Below are 22,770 nucleotides of genomic sequence, written 5' to 3'. Positions count from 1 at the left end.
GGGCAAACTGAGAAATTCCTTCATATACCAACTGCTTCATTTCCCTGATGAGCTAATTAGCTCTTCTTGAACACATTTCACCTGACTGAATTCTTTGTTTGATTTAACATTGCTCAGTGATTTAACAAAGCTCAGTTTGACCAATGGATTTCCCTGCTACTGGCTGTGCTGCATTCAGCAATGAAGAGTTCATTAACCAGCTACTGCAGGGTGTTTCCAATACATGACAGGCTGCTCTTACAGAATCACAGAACAGTTGAGGTTGGACTGGACCACTTGAGATCTCAAGAGGTCCCTTCCAGCCTCTGCAATCATCTAGTCCAACCCCCCTGCTCAAGCAGGGTCAGCTAAAGCAGGTTGCCCAGGACCATGTCCAGTCAGGTTTGAGTACCCCCACAGATGGGGTCTCTCTGGGCACAACCTGTTCCCGTATTCCACCACTCTCACAGAAAAAGAAAACCAAAAAACGTTTTCTTACGTTCAAACGGAATTTCCCATTTTTCAATTTGTGCCCATTGCCTCTTACCCTGTTACTGGGCACCGCTTAGGAGAGCCTGGCTCCATTTTCTTTACCCTCTCATCAGATATTTGTACACGTTGATGAGGTCCCCCTGAGCCTTCTCTTCTCCAGGCTGAACTGCCCCAGCAATCTCAACCACTTCTATGACAGATGCTCTAGTCCCTTCAGCATCTTGGTGGCCCCTCACTTGACTCACTCCAGTAAGTCCATGTCTTTCTTGTCCTGGGGAGCCCAGCACAGGATCCAGCATTCCAGATGTGGCCTCACCAGTGCTGAGCAGAGGAAGGATCAGTCCCCTCAGCTGGCTGGCAAGGTTTTGCCTGGTGCAGCCCAGGATGCCGTTGACCTTCTTTGCCGCGAGGGTGCATCGCTGGCTCACAGTCAGCTTGGTGTCCAGCAGGACACTTATCCTTCTTTGCAAAACTGGCACCAGCCCAAGAATGGAAATCCTGCCCTCACACTTGCAAGTCAGACACAGCTCTTTGGAGTCCTGTCATAGAGGAAAGGGGACGTGTCCTCAGGCACTGATAGTCAAGTCTGATCAGCTCATTAGGATTGTAATTCCTGCCCATGTATTATAGTTGTGGTATGCACACCTTTTAGTAGAGTATCTAGTCTTACTTTAAAGATTGCATGATGTAGCAGGAATCCATTATGTCCCAGTAATTGTTTTCCAGTGGTTAACTGCTGTCACTTAAATTTAGGCTAGAAATAAGGCACACTGTTTTATCTTCTGATTCAGGTATTGTACCTGTATCTCCTAGATGAAAAGAACTTTTGCAATGCAAGACTTCCTCATCATAATGGTAATTAGATGTTAAGTCATCTTTTAACTGCTTTTGATAAGCTTTATTGGCCTGAACTTTCTAAATCTTTTAATAAGATAGGTTTTCAGAATCTGTAAACTTCTCGTAGATTTTCTTTAGTCTTGCATCTCGTCTGTAGTGAGGCCAAGAGGCCACAACATTCTCATGCCAGTTTAACTAATTAAGTGCAAGGTGTAATGGCACATCTCTCTGTCCCTTACTAACAGCATTTCCTCTAAAGCCACCGCCACCTTGGGAAGTGGTGTCTTTTGGGGGCCCTTCCTGTTTCAGAGCATTTCCATCCCCTGTAAGAGAGATCACCTGTGCGAGGCTATTTGACCTTGCCTTTGCATCTAAGTTTGGATGTAAGCGATTGGCCCCACCTGAAAAGAATAAAGAGCAAAAGGGACAGCCTGGGGACAAATTCAGATACCAGGGCAACATTTCACTAAAGCAGTTCTCAGCAGATGGGTTCTGGATCTCTCTCAAATTGCATATTCAGCAACTACTGATCTCCCACAACAGGTAACTGGGGCTCTTAGCTCTGAATGCCCGCATAGCGGCCAAGGACCACCCTGTGACAGCCAGGGCCCTCCCTTTTCAGCGCCTCCAGCACGTTGCAGCGCAGCCTTTGCCCGCAGGACGGCTCGGTCGTGCAGCTGGCAGCACCAACAGCTTCTGGGCCCCCCTCCCCAAGGCCCGGGGCGCCCGACAGGATTCTGGCCGCGGCAGCAGCAGCGCTGCAGGCTCCGACTCCCCGACGGCCGCGCCGTACAGGCCTGTACGGCCCCCGCCCGGCCTGGTGCGGCCCGGGACCCCCGGGGCTCACGCCGCGCCCCGGCGCTGGGGCACACGGGCGCGCGGGGCACTGAGGGCCGCAGCTGGCGAGAGGGAGAGGGGAGAGGGAGAGGGGAGAGGGGAGAGGGCCGCCGCCTTCCTGGAGGCCCCCGGCGCCGGTGGCAGCGGGGCCCGGCTGACACCGCCCACCCGCCCCGCCCCAGTCACGTGACTCCCCGGCGCTCTCGCGAGCGCTCCCGCGGCGGCGAGGAGAACAGCTCGCGAGAGTTTCTCGTTTCGCGCGCACCGTAGCGTTCTCGCGAGAGTCTCGCGCCGACTGCCGACGGGGTGGACAAGATGGCGGCGACAACCACCATCTCCCTGGTGAGCGGGGCGGCCGCCGCCCTCCCGCGGACGAGCCGGGGCGGCGGGCTCAGGCTGGCCCGCGCTGCGCAGCGTCGGCCGGGCCGGAGGTTGGGGGGGGCGGCTCGCCTCGGCCGCGGGGCGTCGTGTGCGTTTGGGCCCGCCCGCGGCTCCGCCGGGGACCGGTGGGATGGGCTGGCGGCGCGGGGGCGTGCGGCAGGCCGCCGGCCGGGGCCTCTGCTCCGCTGGGCGCCGGCGGGGGCCTGGGGCGGCTGCCGCGGGGCGGCTGCGGGCCCTGCGTCGTCCGCAGGCGGCCTTTCCGCCGGTGCCGGCTGGTCGCCGGCGGATCGCGGCTTTCCGCCCCCGGCGGCCGAGTCGCTGAAGGTGCCGCTGCTGCAGCGGGCGGGCCTGCGGCCTCGCCTCAGCGGCCCCGTTCCCCCTCCGCGCCGCCGGCTGGGCCGTCCTGGGCGGCCGCCCCGCCGGAGCTCGCCGGCGCGGCTGGCTGGAGCCGGGGGGCCCGAGCGCGCGGTGCGGGGCTCCTCGGGGCGGCCGCTGGGGCGGGGCCGTCGCGGGCCCTGTGCGTCCCAGGCGCCGTCGGTATCTGGCGTGAGCTTCGTACCAGCACTGGTGCTGGCGAAATAGGCTTTCACTGTGCTAGGATACGTGCGCCTTACTTTCTTGGGGCTTGTTTGCTGGTTTCAAAAATTCACGTGTTTAAAGATCTGGCTAGGTGCTAGGGCTTTCTTAAAAAGTATTTGGCAGGGACTTCTCTCCCAGAACCTTTTAACCTGAGGTTAAAACGTGAGCTGCTGGTCACCTTTCCTGACAAAATAGGTTAGGTGCCTAACGGGTGGTGGTTATTTTTTTATTGCCTATTGCTTCCTTTATGCATTCATGAAAGGATCCCAACAGTATTGATTTTTATAAGAGTTCTTTGTGTTTTCGGGAACATTCTTTAGAGCATTCCTGAATGGACTGCTAATGTTGTAAGAAAGCAGAATAACATTCTCATTTCAGAGGCTTGCTTATTTTCTTTGTGAGTTAGCCTTAAATAGAAGAAATTAAAGTACTTCACTGGGGCGCTATTCAGCCTTCCTTGGACCAGTGCTTTTATTGTTGGCTAACTATGGAATTGTGTGAAATGGAAACAGGAAACCTCTTAGGTGTCAAGCCTCCAGGGAAGGTAGCTTGTAATATAATTGTGGATGCTGGGGAACTACAAGGGGGGTAGCCAGGCTTATGAGCATCCGATGATATTTACAGGGAGCACATGGAGTACTGGGTTGGATAGACCATTGGTGTGGCACAGCAGGATATTTCTTAATGTGTTTGTATTTTCTGCCTTTTTTTTTTTTTTTTTTGCTTATCATCATTTTCATAGAAAGTACTGGATTTCTCTCATGAATAGATCTAATTCTAAAGCTGCTCTTTTTCTTTAAGGGTCTGCCTTTGAACCCTGAAGGAGTTGTCTTTCATGGTATTCCTTTTTTGAATTCACAAATGTTGGTGCTCATAATTGGGAGCAAATACAAATGACTCTCACTTTGTTTCCCATCTCATCTTTGCTTAATTAGGACTTCATTAGGTTAGGAGGTTTGCCAGGTTAACACTGGGAATAAGTGTTAAAGTCTTCAGTGTTTGAGGTTAAATATAATTCTAAAGATGATCGAAACCAAAGGAATGTTATATCGCTTAGCATGTGTGAGGACATCAGATTTTGTTTTTCCTCAAAGCTAAGGTTTGATGTCGCTATGTAGTTCAGTATATGCATATTTTAAAATGATAGTGCATACATTTCAAAATCAAAATAATTGGCTAACTTTATAACAACCAGCCACTGCACAGTTTTGCTGCGTGGGAGTGAAATGGTGTGGTGGCTAGTCAAACAGAAGACTATCACAGTTGCAAGTCTGTTTACAGTAAATTATCAGGGCCTTACAACATAAACAGAAAAAGGCCTTGCTTCAGAGTTTCTTTTTATCTATGTATATTAGCCATTATAAACAAACTTAATGAACGCTGTAGAATAAACTATTATGTTACCTTTCTACAAATCTGCCATTCAGATTGAGTACTAAGAGCTGAGCAGAGTACAATAAGTGTAAGGAGTTTGATTATTTTTGTTTAATTGACTTCAAACACCAGGCATTCAGGCTTAAACCTGTTAGCTTACACTATCACGTTAAAACGGACATTCGCATTCAGAGAGTTATACTCCTGTTACAGATGAAGCATTGCATCGAGTCCAGGCAAGTCTTGATGAACCTGTGATTATTCTTGGGGCTAGGAGCAAGAGTCATTTGGGCCCCAGGAATTTAAAATTTGGTTTCAGAGCTGATGCTGCTGTAGTGGGTGGCTGTATCGGCAGGAGCAAGGAGGTAGCGATGGCCTGTAGATGAGTACAAGAAATTGGCAGCAGCAGTCCAGTGACTGAAGGAAGCATGCAAGTACTGTGACAGATATGGGAGGTGAGGAACAGGATGCATATTTTGAATATGCTGATGTTATTCAGCCGTGTTTGGCTGTAGAAGAATTCACAATAGCTGATGTAAACTACATCTCTGTTAGTACATCTGTCACTTGGAGCATGTTTTGATGAGAGGCAGTAGATATCAGGAATGAAGAAAATGAAAAGGATTAGTTAGACAAATGGTTGTGTTAGAATACAAGCCACGAGATGGAAGGAAGTAGCTTTTTTTGTTTCACTTGCTCCCAGGCTAGGTAGTAACTCAGTGTTTAAATGACAGTGTAAGAGGCAGCGTTCCAGGAACAACAATTCCAGCTTGACTGAGTATTGCATGCTTTTATTTCGTATGGGCTTTTGTAGTACGATTGGAAGATGTTTATTTTAAACTTCAGAGCTGTTGAGAATCTTAAATATTGCATTCATTCTTGCCAGCTTCACACAATGAGTTAAACCACTTTTTTTTTTTTTTTTCCCAAGTAGGATCTTTCATAAACTGTGTGTTCTTTGTGAGTTTAGTTCTCATCTTGCTGGAAACAAGGTGAATCTGACCATCCAGTACCACGTATTTAATTCATCAGCATTTTTGACACTGTGTGTTCTACCTTGCTGTGTTTGAAAAACTGACACATGATCTTAGTGTTAATGGTCCTTAAAATGAAGACCCAATTCAAATGTCCCCACAAGCACCTTTTGCGTGATCCCTAGCTTCTTTCTTTTCAAGTTCAACATGAGTGCCTCTATCTGTTTTAAATCTCCTTTCCGTGCTGGAAAGAAAATTGGCTGCTCTCTGATGTGACCAGGAAATTGGCCTAAAGAAAGTCCAGTGCTTCTTCAGTCTTATCACTGCTGCAACATTTACTTTCTTCTGGGACAATTTAAATCATGAAGGCTGGCTAGAAGAGCTTGAGAATTAAGGACAAAGTAACTTCAATTAAGAGGAACCCAGTTCTGGAATTTGGTAGACTTAGATTTTGCTTTCAGCTAACTTTCTGAAAGTAGATTTGCAGTACAGGCTCTGCTGTTGTACTGGAAACAGTTAAATGAGAAAAACAATTAAAATGGAAAGCAGAGGGCTTTTGTTCATCAAAAGGAGTACATCTTGTAAGGAGACTGAGTTGGGTCTTAGGAATTATAAGTCAGAGGTACAAAATGTCTGATGCTTTTCAAGTGTAGTGTATGCTTATCAGATGTCATAAATCTACCTTATGTTGCACCCATCAGTAAACATTTATTGAATGCATCTTATAGGAAAGCCTTGCAGTTTGATTAGAATACAAGATGGGAATCACCACTTATTTACCTAGCCTGTTCTTTTTCTAGTCCTTCTGCTACTGAGAAAGAGAGTCCCTATTTCTTGTTTGAATTTTAGGTAGAATTAGACTGTATACTAAAGTAGTTTTGTAACTATAATTTTAGTTGGTGCCAAAAGCTATTGATTATAATAACAGAGCTGTACTACTGTGTTTTGTTACCCAGAATATTACTGTTGTGGCACACTGCATTGCTGTCCAGGATTAGCTCTACTGGCTATATCTGTTCTTTCACCTGCATATTTTTTCTCAACCCTTGCTTTTGCATCCGTTATCCCCACGCTTGCTGTAGGCTGTGCCCCTCAGCTTGCAATACAGGCAGATTTCCCATATGGCAAGCTCTCTTCCTCCTGATGTCAGAGCTGTAACAATTTTTTTCCTCTCTGCATGTGTGCCCAGTCAGTCAGCCTGAGCAGTAGATGTGCACGTAAGACGGTGTGCAAAGCCCAATACCTCCTGTCCCCCTCCCAGGTATTCCTTAAAACCTTGACCACCTCAGGTGCATCTGATGCACTGCTCAGTGGTTTGGTTTACTTAAAAGAAGCACAGGAGGAAGAGAAACAAGTTCTTGAGCTCTTTCATGATACTGGCTCCCTACTGGACCTACAGCTACCTCTCATGAAAAATCCACAGGATGTGCTGCTTCCTGTTGGTATCTCGTGCCCCCAGCATCCAAGTAATCATCAACCATGTGTGTATTTGCAGAAGGTGCCAGGGCCAAGAACCTGGAGTGGCACTCTTGGCAACCTTCTTTTTTTCCTAGCATGGTCCTTAAGTGGCACTTAAGCTGTGATCATGATGATAAAGTTCAAATTCAGTACAAATTCAGTAATTCCAAGGGGTCTTTTTCTTTGTTACGTTTTGTGGGGTATTTTTTTGTTTTTAATTTACAGCCACTCGCTCATGACAGCCCAGTTGTCAGTGGGAGTACGTGGATTAATTCACAGAGCAGAGGAAATACCCTCCGTGTCCCTGTGAGGGACATAGTTAAGGACAGGACTGCCATATGCTACTCCTAGTGCAAAGTTTATCTTCCCAACAAATAAGTATTTTATCTGCTTCTCATCAGTAACTGTGGGAATCAGATAAAATGGTGTTGTACTTCTAGGACAAACCTAGCAGACATTTAATTTAGTTGCTGAGGGAATCCTTAAGAACAGATAGCGTGTGTCTGGGAAAAGATTTGACTGGGGGAGAGTTGAGCTTCAGCTTTTTTTCCTTCTCCTAACATTACTGAAATTACTTCACCTTTGCATTGTTAGATTTCTCTTCCTGCTGCCTTTGGTATAAGGAACATGCAGTCTGCAGGCAATGCAAGTAATTTATTGAAATAAAAAGTCCACTGTATTGAGAGCGATCAGAATCACTGCAGGGCAATCCTGCACAGATATTTCCAGTAGCAGTTCCATTGCAGATTAACAAATTTGCAGCTTACTAATTGCATGTGAATTTGAAGGGTTTTTTGAAAAACATGTGCATTGTTCAGCAGGAAGGCAATTAGCAGCTGCAAGCAACTACAACAAGGATGTTAGTAGCAATAGGCCCTCCTCAAATACTTTTAACTGTAAAAGTTAAACTAACTATTCTTAATCTTGACTGTAAAGTCATGTGTTACCGGAAGTAGTTGTGTATCTGCATTCGAGATCTAAAATTCAACTGTGGTATTTATGGGATAAATTTTCTTAGCCTGGAATAGGTAATTAAGTTCCCCGTGAAGCTTATGAGGACCAGGACAAGTTACTTCAAGACTGCATATATTTGTTCTTTTCTTTTGACCTGAAGTAGTTCTTAAATCTCTTTTGCATGTTTGAAATAGTTCATAGTTTCTGTACTACTGCCACAAGCAAGATATGCTTGTAACGTGCAGTGGACTACTTATGTGTGCTGCTTGTGGTGACAGAGTGGACAACAATAAAAAATTCTTACAAAACTATAGTTAATTATTAATGTAATTCTGATGAAATTTCTCAATAACTTGATTGGTACCTTTTAGTGTTAGAAATGGAATCACCTGTTATAACTGATTAAATTGTTAATGTCTTGCTAAAGAAACTTACATTTTTAAACCAATTAAACAGTCTGAGACATTTGGTGCCACTGCTTTTGATATCAGTACTGTGAAAGTGGTGGTGTATGTCACAGCTTGAGGCACTGGTCCTTGATACACTTCTATTGTAAATGCTCCTTTACTGCATGGTAGCCTCCTCACCCTCAGTGATGGTACTTCAGAATGATGTGCAGTGCTTCTCGTTTTGGTATTTACTCGATTTCTTGGTCTTGTGAACTTTTTTGCATCACTTCTGTGTTTTTCCTACACTCTTTCCAGACTCTTGACATTCTTTAAAATACACATACACCAAAAATGGGGACAGTATGTCTCTATTTGTCTCGCCAATTCCATTTATAAGAAAAAAACCTACAGTGTTATTTCTGTGCGTTCAGTAATATTTTTAGTCCTTTTTGCCATCACATAATATACTCACGTGCAATTGCTTGCCTGTCTGTCTTTTTGCATTCTTAAAATCCCAGCTGCGTTAGATAATTTGTCCTTTCTCCCAGGAGAGATGCATGTTCTCTGTTGGTGACTTCAATGACAGTTTTATCAACCAAAGTTAAGTTCACTTAGATGTTTTCTGCAGTTCTGGAGCACTGATGTAACCGTAGGATTCTCTTTTAACTGATTTGGGAAAAGAGATCTGTCTGCTGAATGTGTTTGTATTTTTATGAAGCTAAGATGAAATTTCTGTGAATACGCCTTATCAGGATGGTTAAGTTTTAAACAGAGCTAAGAAGTAATTATGGGGGGAAATTGTGTATGTATGAAGTGCCTGCCGGCTCAGCTTGGCGCTACGGGTGGCTGGAGCTTTCGCTTGGAGGGCGAGCGGGAGAGAGGAGCAGCCTGCAGTTAGTCTGCGTGAGGAGTTTCTTGCTTTGCATGTTCAGGCCTGGTCTTGGTGGCCCTTTGCTGGACTTGCTCCAGTTGATCAGTATTTTGTCTTGGGGGCTGCAGAAGTGATGTACTATCTAGGTGTGGTCTAAGGAGCGCTGAGTGTAGGGGGTATCACTACTGCCTGTGTCTGTGGGCTCCATTCCTGTTAGTGCAGCGCAGGGTGCTGCTGTTAGTGCACTCTGGCAGCAAGGAAGGTTTGCTCGTGTTCAGCCTACTGACCACTGGAACCCCTGGTTCCTTCTCCATAGAGCTACTCCTTGGCTTGGACCATTGCAGGGGGTTAGTCCGTCCCAGGTGCAGGATGTAGCATTTGTCCTGCTTGGATTTCATTAGCTTTTTATTGGCAATAAACTTTTTATACACATGATATGAGCTGTGTTGGGAATCTCAAGAGTTTCAATCATGTTTCACATTGGCAAAAGTCATTTTTGAGCCTGACAGTGTCAAATAAGACAAGAGAGCTGTCTTCTGCTAAGAGCAAGTGGTGGAGAGAACTTGTGATTTAGAGGAACCCAGCACAGACATTGAAATTATACGCAAGCTTTCTCGCTGCACTTACTGTGTTGTCTATAGCTGCATTAAGTGGAGAAGAGTTAGCTGGAGGATTTGTCAGTAAGAAGGTGGTCAGGGAAGATGGTGATCCCTTTCGGGAGGGAGGAGTATGTTTCTGTGTGTCTTACTTTCCTGCTTGTAATCAAGAGAAAGAGGATCGTGTGTGTCTTGATTTATTTTAGCACTGTATTGTAGCTTGTCAGGAATGTTAATTTTCTTCCTTTGAGAGTTGAAAATTGAGGTGCAGGTGATTTCTGGGTTCCATGATAGACAAATGATAATGCAGGGCGTACTGCATGTGAAGGTAACATCTAGAAGATTTTTTTTATTTCTTAACCCTGATCCAGCAGGGAGGAGTTCTGTGAAATGCGGTGAAAAGGCATCACAAGGAATTGTTTCAAGGGTACATAGATCACTTGTGTGCATGTATCTAAGACTTTTCATGTTTTCAGATGTTGGGTTTGCATAGAATTTGGTGCTCTGGAAGATCTAAGTTATGCTACTGGACAACATTAGCAAAATTTGTCATCGAATCTCCTTGTTCATTTTAATAGAAGAGATGTTACTGGCCAAATATGCAGTCACGTAAACAGTTTGGTCATGAGATACTAGAAAAATGACCCATTTTGAATGGTTTTAATCCCTGCCCGTTGTCTATAGAACACGTCTGGTAGGATGGTGAAAAGAACTTGGACATGCCCCATGCTCTAGATTTTCGCAGTACATTAGTTGCACATGCTAACAGTAACAGAAGTAACACACTAGCACCGCTGTTCCCATTTGAAAGAAAAAGTATTCTGTAGGGGGTGGAAAGGAGTAGTTGCTGAAGAAATTAATGAATAGTAAAAGGCTATTGTGCACAGAAAGGCTTGCAGAGTTACAGAGTTTACAGCTGAATCTACAAAGATTTAGACAGTAAATAGGGGCAAAATACGTAAATGTATTTATACACATGAAGAAGGACCTTTTCTGAAAAATAACTTCTTTGTGCAAGTAAAAACATTGCCTTTGACCGGGCACTCAGTTGATGCTTTTTCCAGCCTCGCTGCTGGTGTGGGGTGTCGTAGCATGAAAATATGCAGATGAATACATGTTCCCAAGCACTGACGCAGGTGGTAGAGCAAGGATTAAACTGAGTATACTGGCCAGGTACTTCATCAGTCCTTTTTCCACCTCCGTTTTATTTAATCTTCGTGTTGTTTGCTTGTTATGGTTCCTAAAATAAACAAGATTCTGTGTTTTTCTTTCTCTTGTGTGTGTTTATACTTCAGAGAAATTCTCAACCATGTAATAAATTTCCAACGAATGTGCCTGAACTCTTGGAGTTCAAACCACCTTAAAGGGCCAAGCAACGCTCAGAAGCAATGTTCATAGCAACAGGTATACAGTTTCTATTTATTTCTCTTTTAAAAGAAGCTCCTATTCTCTTGCTTCTGTTGTCAACTTCTCTCCCATTTTTTATTGTTCCCTCCTAACTGTTACAGTGCATTTGAATAAGTCAGTTTTCAAGGTGGCCAGCCTTAGTACAAAGCACCAACTGCTTTTCCACAGTTACTGTTACATTACTGCCTAGCAGACTCATGTTAATTGTGCTGAGCATTTTCTTGCTTGTGGTATTACCCTAAGGTGCCAGGAAAGAGAGAAGCAATAGTTTCTGTTCTCTGTGAATGGTAATAGAGATTGGGATTATTTTACACAATCTGCTGGTTTTCAAATAGAGTGCAGTAACAGAGGGTGGTAGTCTTCCTTGAAGAAACTCTCAGTGTTAAAGGGTACATGATGATAATTTTTTTTTTTTTGTTACAGCTGTACCACTGATCAGCAAAGGCACATATCTCTGGTTTCTTTCCAGAGGGATGTGTGGTGGCAAAGAGCTTGGAACCAGTAGTGCCTAGGTCTGGCTTCTTGGATACTCTTTGTCACTTCTGGATCAGTTCATCATCCTTAGTTTTGATTTTACCCTTTGTGTTGGAGATTGGATGTTATCAACCAGTTTTTGGAAGCTATGCCATTTAATGAGCTCCAATGTCTGAATTACATTAAATGTAGATATGTAATAATCTTTATTTTTAAAGAGGCGTAACATATTATAATCAATGGAGTAGCTTTTTTTTTTATTGTGAATGGTTAAATTTGATAGCCCTTCCACTATGTTTTTCTTCTCTCAAGTCTCATAGCTCCTAAATTGCAATAATTCAATATTTATAAGATGAGAGGAAATGGAAATGGCAATAGAAAAAGGCATGGGCTTTTAAAATTGTCTGCAGAAAACTAAGGAAGTCTCTGGAGTTGACTGTACAGTAGCATATACATAAGATGTAAACAAATGGGAAGGGGAGCCAGGAGAGCTGGGTGGAAAACTTTTTTTTCCAGCCAGTTGGTTAAGAACAAGAATGATTTTTCTTTTTTAATTATTTTTTGAATGTTCCACAGCCAAAATGAATCTTGGAGATGATGTGGCCTTCCTGTACCAAACAGGTCACCATTTCTATACTGCTTTGCTGATACTTGATTTCAGTTTGCATGTGGACTATGCAATAGTATCTTTTGATCGGTAGCGCGCACTTGAGTGTCCCAATTTGCAGCCATTGAATGGTTCCAACTACCTCTATTCTTATTCATGTGTCAGCTTTCTCTTGTTGCACTTTTATTCCCCTTAGGTCCTTGTGCGTTATTCAGCGTAGCTATGAACTTCAATCTGAAGGGACCAGTGAAGTAACTGCAATACTAGAACATTGTATTCACATACCTGTAGAATATGTTTTTATGTTAGGAGGGTTTATTTTGCATCTGCTCTATGTTTATTGGTCCTAGAAAATGCTCACAAACCCCTTTTGGTGAACTTGAGACTGAATGCACAAAACCGTAAGTCTCAATTGTTGCTATAAAACAGAGAGTAAGAATGATCTAGGATGTATCTGTTTGAACATCAACGAACTTATCCTGCAGCTTTCTTTACTTTCAAGGTAGGTGAGCTCCTACTCCTTGCCCTTAATGTCTGACTAAAGAACAAAGGAAGTGTTGTAGCCTGGTAGGAGGCAGCATGCAACTTGCAGTTGCAGATGGACTGAGACAGGTGGGCTAATCTGGGAGAAACTTCAGAGTTGGTAAAGGAAGTGCTTAAAAAAAAAAAAAAAAAATCTTGTTTTCTGCTATTAACTTAGGTTTTTCCCATGGTAATTTTTATACTGAAACCAGTAGTGTTCACAGACACAAGTCTTTTCAGCCTAATCGGTGTCTCCTGAACAGATTAGGATATTTGTCCGTTCTGGTACGTTAAGTGCTTGATGGTGAACACTGAGTTGAGAGAAGAAATTAGTTCTGCTTTTGATGGATGATACAGACAGAACTTAGCGTGAACAACAAAGGCAGGTCCAGGTCCTGCCGCTTTTAAGCTGAGAAGGCGGTGAGGTTGTGAAATGGATGGTTCCAACAATGGGACCATTGTGCTGTAGTCACACTCACTTCTTCCTCTGTTACATTGATTTGGTAGGAGAATAGAGTTCCCCCGCGGTGCAGTGTGTGAATCAGTCAGACCAGTCCTGCTCTGCATCCTCACAAGAAATGGACAAGATTCCGTTGGGGAAATTAATACAGTTTCCCTCATGAGAAGAAGTTTCTAGTCCAATAGTCACTGCCGCTTAGGTAAATGAATTGCCAGAGGATCTCGAGATAAAGAATGACTGGGCAATATGATGGCAAATGTTGCATTTAATATGTTAGAACATATAAAGTAGTGTGTGTATGGTGAGGAATCATAGAATCATTTAGGTCGGAAAAGACCCTTAAGATCATCAAGTCCCAACCGTTAACCCAGCACTGCCAAGTCCATCACTAAACCACGTCCTCAAGCACCACTTCTACCCGTCTTTTAAATACCTCCAGGGATGGGGACTCAACCACTTCCCTGGGCAGCCTGTTCCAATGCCTGACTAACCTTTCGGTGAAGAAGTTTTTCCTAATATCCAACGTAAACTTCCCCTGGCGCAGCTTGAGGCTGTTTCCTCTCGTCCTATTACTTCTTACTAGGGAGAAGAGACCGACCCGCACCTCACTACAACCTCCTTTCAGGTAGTTGTAGAGAGCAATAAGGTCTCCCCCCAGCCTCCTCTTCTCCAGACTAAACAACCCCAGCTCCCTCAGCCACTCCTCATAAGACTTTTGCTCTAGACCCTTCACCAGCTTCGTTGCCCTTCTCTGGACACATTCCAGCACCTAAATGTCCTTCTTGTTGTGCGGGGCCAAAAACTGAACACAAGATTTGAGTTGTGGCCTCACCAGTGCTGAAGGAGGAGAAGAGAGGTCAGGTTAGAAGGAGATCAGGTTAATCAAGCAGGACCTGCCTTTCATAAACCCATGCTGACTGGGCCTGATCCCCTGGTTGTCCTGTATGTGCTGCATGATGGCATAACCTTCCCTTGGCACCAAGGTCGGACTGACAGGCCTGTAGATCCCTGGATCCTCCTTCCAGCCCTTCTTGTGGGTGGGAATCACATTTGCTAACATCCAGTCAACTGGGACCTCCCTTGTTAGCCAGGACTGCTGATAAAGGGATGAAAGTGGCTTGGTGAGCCATTAATAAATTTATTTGGTGATCCAAATAAACTGATTATGTGTGCAATGCGACAGGCTGTAAGATAGCCTTTTTTTCCCCTGCATGCACTAATTAGGGTTTATCTGCTTAAAAGGAGTGTGACCCCACTTTATACCCAGTGAGTAAAATAAAAAATTTGGTTAATGAGCTGACTAAGCAGCATTCAGCATCAATTCCCTCCCCATCAGTTGGGGGAAAAGATTTGTGGCAGCCCTGCCTCGAGGGGAAAGTAGGTGCAGAGCCTGTTAACAGCTTGGAGGGGCATCAGCTGGGGAGGTTTATTGTGCAGAACTCTGTAAAGTCATAGTCCTGCTTCCAGTGTGTGGGCAACAAGAGCGAGGGGCCAGCAGATACAGCTGGGGATTGCAGCCTTCATGGTAGGTATTTCACGGTCTTGGTATTGAATGGCTGTCGTATTGAGGCTTCTGTTCTTACAGCTAGAACTTGCAATTGCTGTAGATAAAGCAGACACTTAGGAGGCCCTGAGTTTTGGGGCTCTTGTGCTCTGCGTCCCACTCCTTTTTAGTGGGAGGACTTGAGGACTGTGACCTTGGGCCTCTGCCAGGGTGCCTTCTGAGAAGCTGCTGCTTTTCTCCTCTCTGCTGCTGTTTAATTCTTGAACTTGGCAATTTCTGTTACTTCCATAGTAATTTTTAAAATCTAAATTGTTACCCTAAATTGAGAATACCATGTGGATGTGCTTGAGCTTCACTTACACTTAGGTGGTATCTGTCATTTACGGTAGAAAGAATTCATGTGGTTAAAGTATCTTAACTATTTTGCACTTTTCCTCCCCGTCACAAACAGAACATGCTAGGTATCAATATATAGAAAAAATACGAAAATACTGTAAGTGAAAAATTGGACTGTCAGGGAACTTGTGATTGTGGAGGAAATGGGTGACTGGTCTGTTGTCTACTGAGTATTGTCACAGTAGACACAGTGCAGGAACTGGACTGGTGTTCTCCTGGGCAGTCAGATGTACAGTATATGGCTCTCCTCATGGAAATGTGTGTGTACTTCTACCTGAATCACTGCTATCACTAAGTGTATCTGACGGTTCCATTGTGTCTTGTTGAGAGTTGTTGCAGCAGCTCATCTCTTTATCAGTGTGTGTTCCCCTTTGCCTTGTGGTAGGATAAAGAGGATGCAATGAAACATGCAACTTGTGTGCAGATGCGATGCAGGATATTTTGCTTCTGAAAGACATGGTTTTCTCTTTGAGGCTTCAGATGTAGCCAAAAAATAGCTTTTTGCTGTTCTGCGTTTTGGTATTATGTTCGTAAGATCTTGATATACCTGTAAGATTATTTTTTTTTTCCTGGAGGAGATCAGTGGTCTTTCAGAGACATTTGTGCCCACAGGAAATGTCTAATTTGTTAGCCAGTACCACAAGTGCCATGAGCGGGTGATTGTTGTGAATGAATGGGAACCAAATTAGCGGGAATACTCGCTGTTCCTTCTGCTAAAATGCCAATTACTTTGATATTATATCTTCCAAGTGGCAGCTTTGTTCCTATGCTGGGAGAGCTGGTTTTGTTTTGCCATCTGAGTGGGTCTGTTCCTTTTTTCTATACTGTGCTTGTTACAGGGTGCGTACTTTTTTACTGGAGAACTGAGACATATGTTAATAGGCTTTATTAGTGATGAACCCTATTTTGACTGGAAACAAAGTGATGGCACTTTTGGGATGCAAAAGAATAATACCCTGAGGCTACAAGGTGGTGGGTGCTTACCAGAAAGACAAGTTGCTGAATCACTTTAACCAAGCCGGGTTGATAGGTATACCTTAGAGAAACCTACTGTTACTTAACATAGTAGGAATAATTGACCAGTTGTTTCACAGCAATGGGCTTCAGTTTAAAACATGAGCATGAGGTAAAGAAGTCAGTAGAATACCTAAAACACAAAGAGGGCTAACATTTGTTAGCTACACGTTTATCTGAAATCATGAAAAGTCAGTTCAGTGGCCCAGAAGCTTCTTTCTAGACTTATGCTGATGTTGGGTTTGGGAATCCGCACAGGCAGGTAGTGTGCAGTGTTCTCATACTAAGTATGAGAACAGTGCTTCTTTGTTACTCAGTACCTGGAACAGTATGTGAGATTTGGAGAAGTTTCAGAGAAGGTGACAGGTTTGTCAAGGGTGACAAACCAGTATAGGGTGAGATGGAAGGAGAAAATAGATGGGTACATTTGAGAGAGTTTAACTGTTGAGAGGTAGGATGGAGATGATGTGAGTGAAGACTGGGGATTATTTCATTTTCTTTTAACTGAAAATCTGGTACTTAGGGAAGTCTTTAAGTGTCCAACGTGTTCATCAGTTTGTACAATTGATGGGATAGCTCTCCCATAGGGAGTGGCTAGAATATTAGCAGCTTTTCATTAATTACTAGTAGGTTTGGGAAGACTTTTTAGCCAGCTGTGACATTCTGACATTAAATGCTTTGGGTTTCTGGGAATGAAGAAATTGGTCACTTTTGTGAGAACAGTTTTTTTCACAAGTATTTTCTATTTTCTCAGGGTACAGAGTCCATTAAGATGGAAAATGGACAAAGCACAGCAGCTAAGCTGGGGCTTCCTCCCCTCACACCAGAACAGCAGGAAGCTCTCCAGAAAGTGAGTAAACTTGATGTGGATTTGCTTCTTAGCACTCTTGTTTGTTTGGGATTTTTTGGGTTTTTTTGTTGTTGTTGTTGTTTTTGGTTTTGTGTGGGGTTGTGTGGGGGTTTTTTTGTTGGTTTGGTTTTGGTTTGGTTTTGTGTTTTTTTTTTTTTTCAAATGAGCTTCTGTTACTGATGTTATAAAAGGGAACTTGCCTGCCAAGAATATGTATGGGGTAATGGCCATGCTGTGTGTGGATTCACACTTCTAAATTTCTGCCCAATAATTATTAGTTTTGATTTAGAGTTTATAGATGCTTTTTGGGGGGAGCATGATGTGGAATTCGCTGTTAGGGTGGGGAGACTGTTTTTAATTAAAAGAAAAACAAAACAAAATCATAAGTAAATAACATCTTAAGATCACATTGTAATTCTAAGACAATATGCAACTGCCACAAAGTTACTGCGAGGAGCAGCCTGTACTTCACAAGGAATAGGATTCTGATATGCTCCAGCTGGTCTTTTATTCTATCCACACAAGAACACATCACAAAGTATCTCTCTTTTTCCCCTTACACTCTTTCCCATGTTGTAAAGAGACCCAGTAGCAAGTATTTTTCAACCCATTTGAGCCAACCTGTTAATCTAGATAAAATTTCAGTCCAGCTCTGATTTCTGGTTGTTGGTCCTCTTTTATACAGCTGGTGGGGAGGTTACTGCTGACTTCTTACCCACTTTCCTGATGGGAGTGAGTGATGCCTGGCTTACTGAGAGGAGAGCAGAGTTGGGAAAAGAGGGGAAAGAAAACAAAACCAGGGAATGTGGGAACTGTGGGCTAGGTGTCTTCTGTACTCTGGTGAGGCAAGTGTAGTATTGTTCTAGGTAGACTTCGTGTGAATGTTCCCATAATGTTGAAGTTGCTTGTGTGTGTTGTTTGGCTCACAGTGTGAAACGGCTTCGTTTCCTCTAGCTTCTCCATAGCTGACAGATGTAAATCCCCTTGTCCATTTCCAGGTTTCCGAAGCACACGTCTCAAAACCACGGTTTAGAGCCTGCCGTTCCCTGGCACCTCCCAAACACGTACAGCCATGGAAAGCAGGTGCCTGAGGGGTTGGCTGAATGTGTTTGTACCGTCCCCTGGGAATAGGCACATATGTGGGTATTAGGTTTCCCTTGACAAAGAGCCTCCATGTCAACACCACTGGGTGTAAAGCTCAGGCTTTGTCAAATTTGTAGAAGACTGAAAGAAAAGGACAAATCAGTTTTGTGTCTGCAGGCTAGGAACCAGAGAAGGAGAGCTGGAGCATTTTAGTGAGCAAAAGCAGTGGCTTCTCCAAACTAGAATAGGCCAGATGTGATAAGAAAAGAGAGGGGGAGTGCCCAGTCAAGAGACTGGACATGGGGATTTGGAGCCCCCTTCCCTTTTGTAGAACCTCTTTGTCCAGATGTTCTCTGAGTGGAAAGGACTTGAAGGAGGCTATCTGTCCTGCCCTCATGCCAGCAGGTAAGGTGCTATGGTGGGATCTAAGGGGCAGAGGGCGGAAGAGGGGAAATGCTAAGTGTGTAGTGCATGCTGCTTTCCTAACATTGTGCCTGCTGCAGATTGAGTCCATCCAATCCTCTGCTCAAGCATTATGCTGTATTTCAGGGCTCACGACTCCAAGATGCAGACCAAGATCTTAGTAAGCTGTTGGCCACTGGCTAATGTACAGTGCCTTAGTGCTTAGGGCTGGAGCACCGAAAAGTTCCATTGGCATCCAGTTGTGTGGTTCTGGGGAACTGTGGTGTAAAATCAAACATCGTTCCCTGCTCTGTGGTATTGTCCTGTTGACTACAGAGTCTGTATTTCTTTCTAGGCAAAGAAGTATGCGATGGAGCAGAGTATCAAGAGTGTGCTGGTGAAGCAAACCATCGCCCACCAGCAACAGCAGCTCACCAACCTTCAGGTGAGAGACCCTCTGAGATGCTCCTTCTGTGTCTTACTCTCCCCAACAAGGTGGAGTTCTTTTTGCACTTAGAACCAGAGCACAGCCCTGAGGCCTGCCCAGAGCCAGGTACATGCGCTTGTGTTTCCACAGTGAAACTGAAGTATATTGTCTTCAGCCCACTAAAGAAACCCCCTTTACTTACCTGCACAAATTGCGCCCAAATTTCACTCATTTGAAGAGTAAATTATTGAGTTTCTCTCCTGTTGGCTGGGCAAATGCTGCTTGAAATGCCAGAAGCCAAAGAATTTGCTGTGGGTTTCACTTTCAACTTATATTTAAGGTGGTGTCTAGGTTTACTGGGAACAGTATCCTTTCACCATCTCTTCTGCTTGAGGGGAAGGTACCCGTCTCTCCTGTGTTATTGGCAGTGCTACCCCATTTCCCTCCCCTTCACCCAGGTGCTCTCTCAATTTCAGAGTTCCGTTGGCTGTTCCTGCTAGTGCTGGAATGCCTATGTACTAGGAGAAACCTGAACTGGTTTTTAAATCTCCCTTCCTTCAGAGGTTTCTCGAACACATCTCACTGCCTTCTACTCAAAGTCAGGAAGCCCAAAATAATGGCTTTGGGGTGTTGGATTTTCTTAATGAAGAATCACTGTGGATGTACTTGCCACATTAGGCAGCTCTGGCCTTTCAGGGCTGTGCATGTTTCTGAGTGTCTGATCTAGTTGAGGGGCTCCTTTTTAAATGCTGGGGGTGAATCAACGACAGTGGTTGCAGAGGTTACTATTGCCTTGAGTCCCCCCTGGGAGAAGACCCTGCTTCCTGAGGCAGTGGCAGCAGCACAACTCCACCCTGACCTGGTGGGACTGGAATCTGCAGGGTCCCAGCGCTGGACAGTCCTTGGGACCAGGCAGTGAGGGGCAAGGAAGGAGAGGCCTCTCTCGCAGGTTCCCTGTGCCGCCGCTCTGCTTGAGTTTTTACAAACAGCCGTAGTATGCTCAGCTCCAACAGACTGAACTCTGTCTTTACTGTCTTTCAGATGGCAGCAGTGACAATGGGCTTTGGAGATCCTCTCTCACCTTTACAATCGGTCAATAGACATATTCACTTCTTCTTGGGCACTTTGTCTTAGTCAGGGCCTAGAGTGGGGAAGTATGTAGTGGTAATACAATGCTCTTAATTCAACCCAGCACAACCCTCCCACATACCCACCTGTTATGGACAAGCACAACAAGCAGAGGCAAAGTGTAAACTCCCCAGAGGAAGACCCTAGGCTGGGTGCAATCTGCTGTGACACTGGCAGTCGGGGTCCTGGAGTCAGTTGGCAAAGAAAGCTTTAGATTTCGAACAGTTCTGAACACACCTGTGAAATTGTGGGAGCTGCATTTCTAGGGATGCTACAGTTCTGAGGTCCTGACCTAAAACTAACTGCCAAGGTAACTCACAAATGGGCAATTTCTTATGAAGCACTCACAGCACCGGAGACCTGGCAGCTAAGGTGCTGGGGAGGACTGGGGCACTATAGGTTTGCAGAACATATTGTAGCCCAGATGTAAGACTGCTCTTACTGTGCATGTTTCCAGACTAGGTGAATATGGCATGTTTCAAGTAAAGTAAAAGCAGGATGGAAGTAACAGAACTGCAGTACTATTCAGGGAACGTGTGCAGTCCTTTAGTGCTGGAATTTCTAATCAGATGCCACAAAGAGTTTAATTACCTGGGATTATCCATCCCCCTCCTTTTTCCTAGACATGTTGGACAATGGCCACTGCAGAAAGCGTCCTATAAACTCCACTCTGCATGCAAATGTTCATTTGTAAATTAATTTGTAAATATTTTTCCATTGTGCTGGAATATAATATTTCTGCTTAGTATAAAATGCAACTGGAGGCTTGTACTCCAAAATGAAAGATGCACGAAAAACTGAAGTCACCTGTTTTCCCTCTTTTAAACTGCCACAGTAGGTAGTGTGTCAGCAGGGGAGCCAAAATAAATTTTATGGGGGTGTGTAAGTTTGGAATGGAATAGAAGCATACATCTTGATGTGAACTTGGCATAGCTGGTTTCTGAACCCTCGTGCCTATACCAATTAATGCAGATGCTTATTTGATAGCACAACTCCATCAATTTTGCTTAAAAATTTTTTTGGCTCATTATTCACAGCTGGGCAACAGATGAAAAGCATGTACTGATAATGTAACAGGAAATGTTTAATCTCTCATTAGCCCCAAGGGCATAGTCAGTATTGTGAATCCTTTTCCTAAGACATTCCTCCCTCCCTAGGGAGTCAGAGACTACTGCTGATGGAACAGAACCTCCAAGCAGGAGTTTGCTCTGAATCATTCAGCTGTGGTACAGTTCAGGGTAGTTAGGATACCCTGTCCTCAGCAAATGCTTTATCCCAAAGCCCATCAGGAATGTAGAAAATGCAAACAGACCTCTGTCCAACACTTTTTCCTGTTGACGAGATTCATCAATTCCTACATGAAGGAAGTGCAGCCTGAACTTCCTATTGCGGTATCTTAGTGCCTGAGATTAAAGCTTCCTGCCTACTTAAATCCTCCAAGTATTACAGCTCAAAATTTCCAGGTCACTTCAGCAAGATGAGCACAATTTCCTGGCGTTGTTGTATTAAAATTGAAGCTAGTGATTATGTTTTTGCATCACCTCCTTTGTTTAAAGAAGTACTCCATGATGATGTTTTGGCTTGTCCTTAAAATAGCCTTTGTAAGCACTTAACAGCAACGTTACATAGATACAACTATTAGCTGCTGCCTTTATGAAGGTTGCAGATACTTTAAACTCCATTTTATAGGTGGAGAAAGAGGGCTAGTGGCCAGTAAAATCTACTTAGTGTAGCTAGTGAAAACAATGAGATTTCTAGTCATGAGTTTCTGATGCTATCATGTGCTTAGTTTACAGGTGTACATTGCATCCTTCCCCTAACTTGATGCTACCGATTCCTGTTAGTGATCCACATATGCCTGTAGGCATCATGGCCCACTTCAGTTCTGCCTTTTGTAGGTCCAAATTTCTAACATGTTGCTGATGTAACAGAGTCCTCCTAACTCCACCCCACCTATTTTGTTAGGATCTCTGCAGCAGGGTAAGATGTGGATTTCTTCCTGTAAAGGTTGCTGCCATGGGAGAGGACAAATGCCATTTTTCTTGCACCTGTTGCACTGATAACTGAAAAGAAGGGCATGTCCTCTCTGTGTATATAGACCTTTCAGAAGGTGGAAAAATCCTTCTGCCTGGTGCAAGGCTACAGTGTCTTGTCAAGAAGCACTCCTAGTAAAACACTAAATTTTATCACACTGTGGCACCACGGGTGAGGCACTTCACTCAGACACTTGGGGTTAGAATGGTGATGGCTCTGAACCCATAAATGGACACACTACACAGACTGAGGGGCTACTGATCACTGGCTTTCCTGCACCAAAGCTGGGAATGTGTTGGAGAACCTGGGAGACAACACGTCAGCTGTCCTGCGTGTACACGTGCCATAGTCCTCCTAGTCACAGCATTGCAGAGTAAATTGAAAAACAGCTTATTTTTAACTGTGTGAAATACTTAAACCCAGTCAAGAGGCAAGCTTAATATCACTTCAGGAGCAGCAGTATGGGGTGAGAACCATTCCTATTTATAGTATCCCTGCTGTATTGAATAATAGGAGTTGAACCTTTACAGTTTGTTTCCTCCTATGGTCAATGTCACTCACATATGGGTACTATGAGGGAGAAGGATTTCTTCAGGTACAGTTTGTGTCCACACTTCTGTGACTATCACAGATAAAATGCTGTCCCTTCTATTTTGCCATTTGAGTTGCAGCATCCCCAGACACGTCAGAGCTCATTGTGCTCATGCTTGTTACAGCATTCTGAAAGTAGGCCTCTTGTAA

The 22,770-nt window shown here is 44.2% G+C and overlaps 1 protein-coding gene across 8 annotated transcripts in view; it reads left to right on the top strand.

The window, feature by feature from the left end:
• The first annotated feature begins 2,367 nt into the window (after positions 1-2,367).
• PUF60 (poly(U) binding splicing factor 60) overlaps positions 2,368-22,770 on the top strand; it is a 31,002-nt gene continuing 10,599 nt past the window's right edge. The window contains exons 1-6 of one of the 8 annotated variants that reach the window (XM_082314262.1): positions 2,435-2,487; positions 11,017-11,125; positions 16,860-16,955; positions 17,954-18,038; positions 18,796-18,885; positions 19,909-19,959. In XM_082314262.1, coding sequence (XP_082170388.1) covers positions 16,885-16,955; positions 17,954-18,038; positions 18,796-18,885; positions 19,909-19,959 — 297 coding nt within the window. In that variant the 5' untranslated portion in view covers positions 2,435-2,487; positions 11,017-11,125; positions 16,860-16,884. Of the gene's footprint in view, positions 2,488-11,016; positions 11,126-16,859; positions 16,956-17,953; positions 18,039-18,064; positions 18,444-18,795; positions 18,886-19,908; positions 19,960-21,791; positions 22,496-22,770 lie in introns of those variants that run through there. The other 7 variants (XM_082314269.1, XM_082314265.1, XM_082314263.1 and 4 more) reach the window with 7 other exon arrangements.

Source organism: Platalea leucorodia, assembly GCF_965183815.1.
Source record: "Platalea leucorodia genome assembly, chromosome: 1".
NCBI lineage: Eukaryota > Metazoa > Chordata > Aves > Pelecaniformes > Threskiornithidae > Platalea > Platalea leucorodia.
This window is presented reverse-complemented; position numbering and strand designations above follow the sequence as displayed.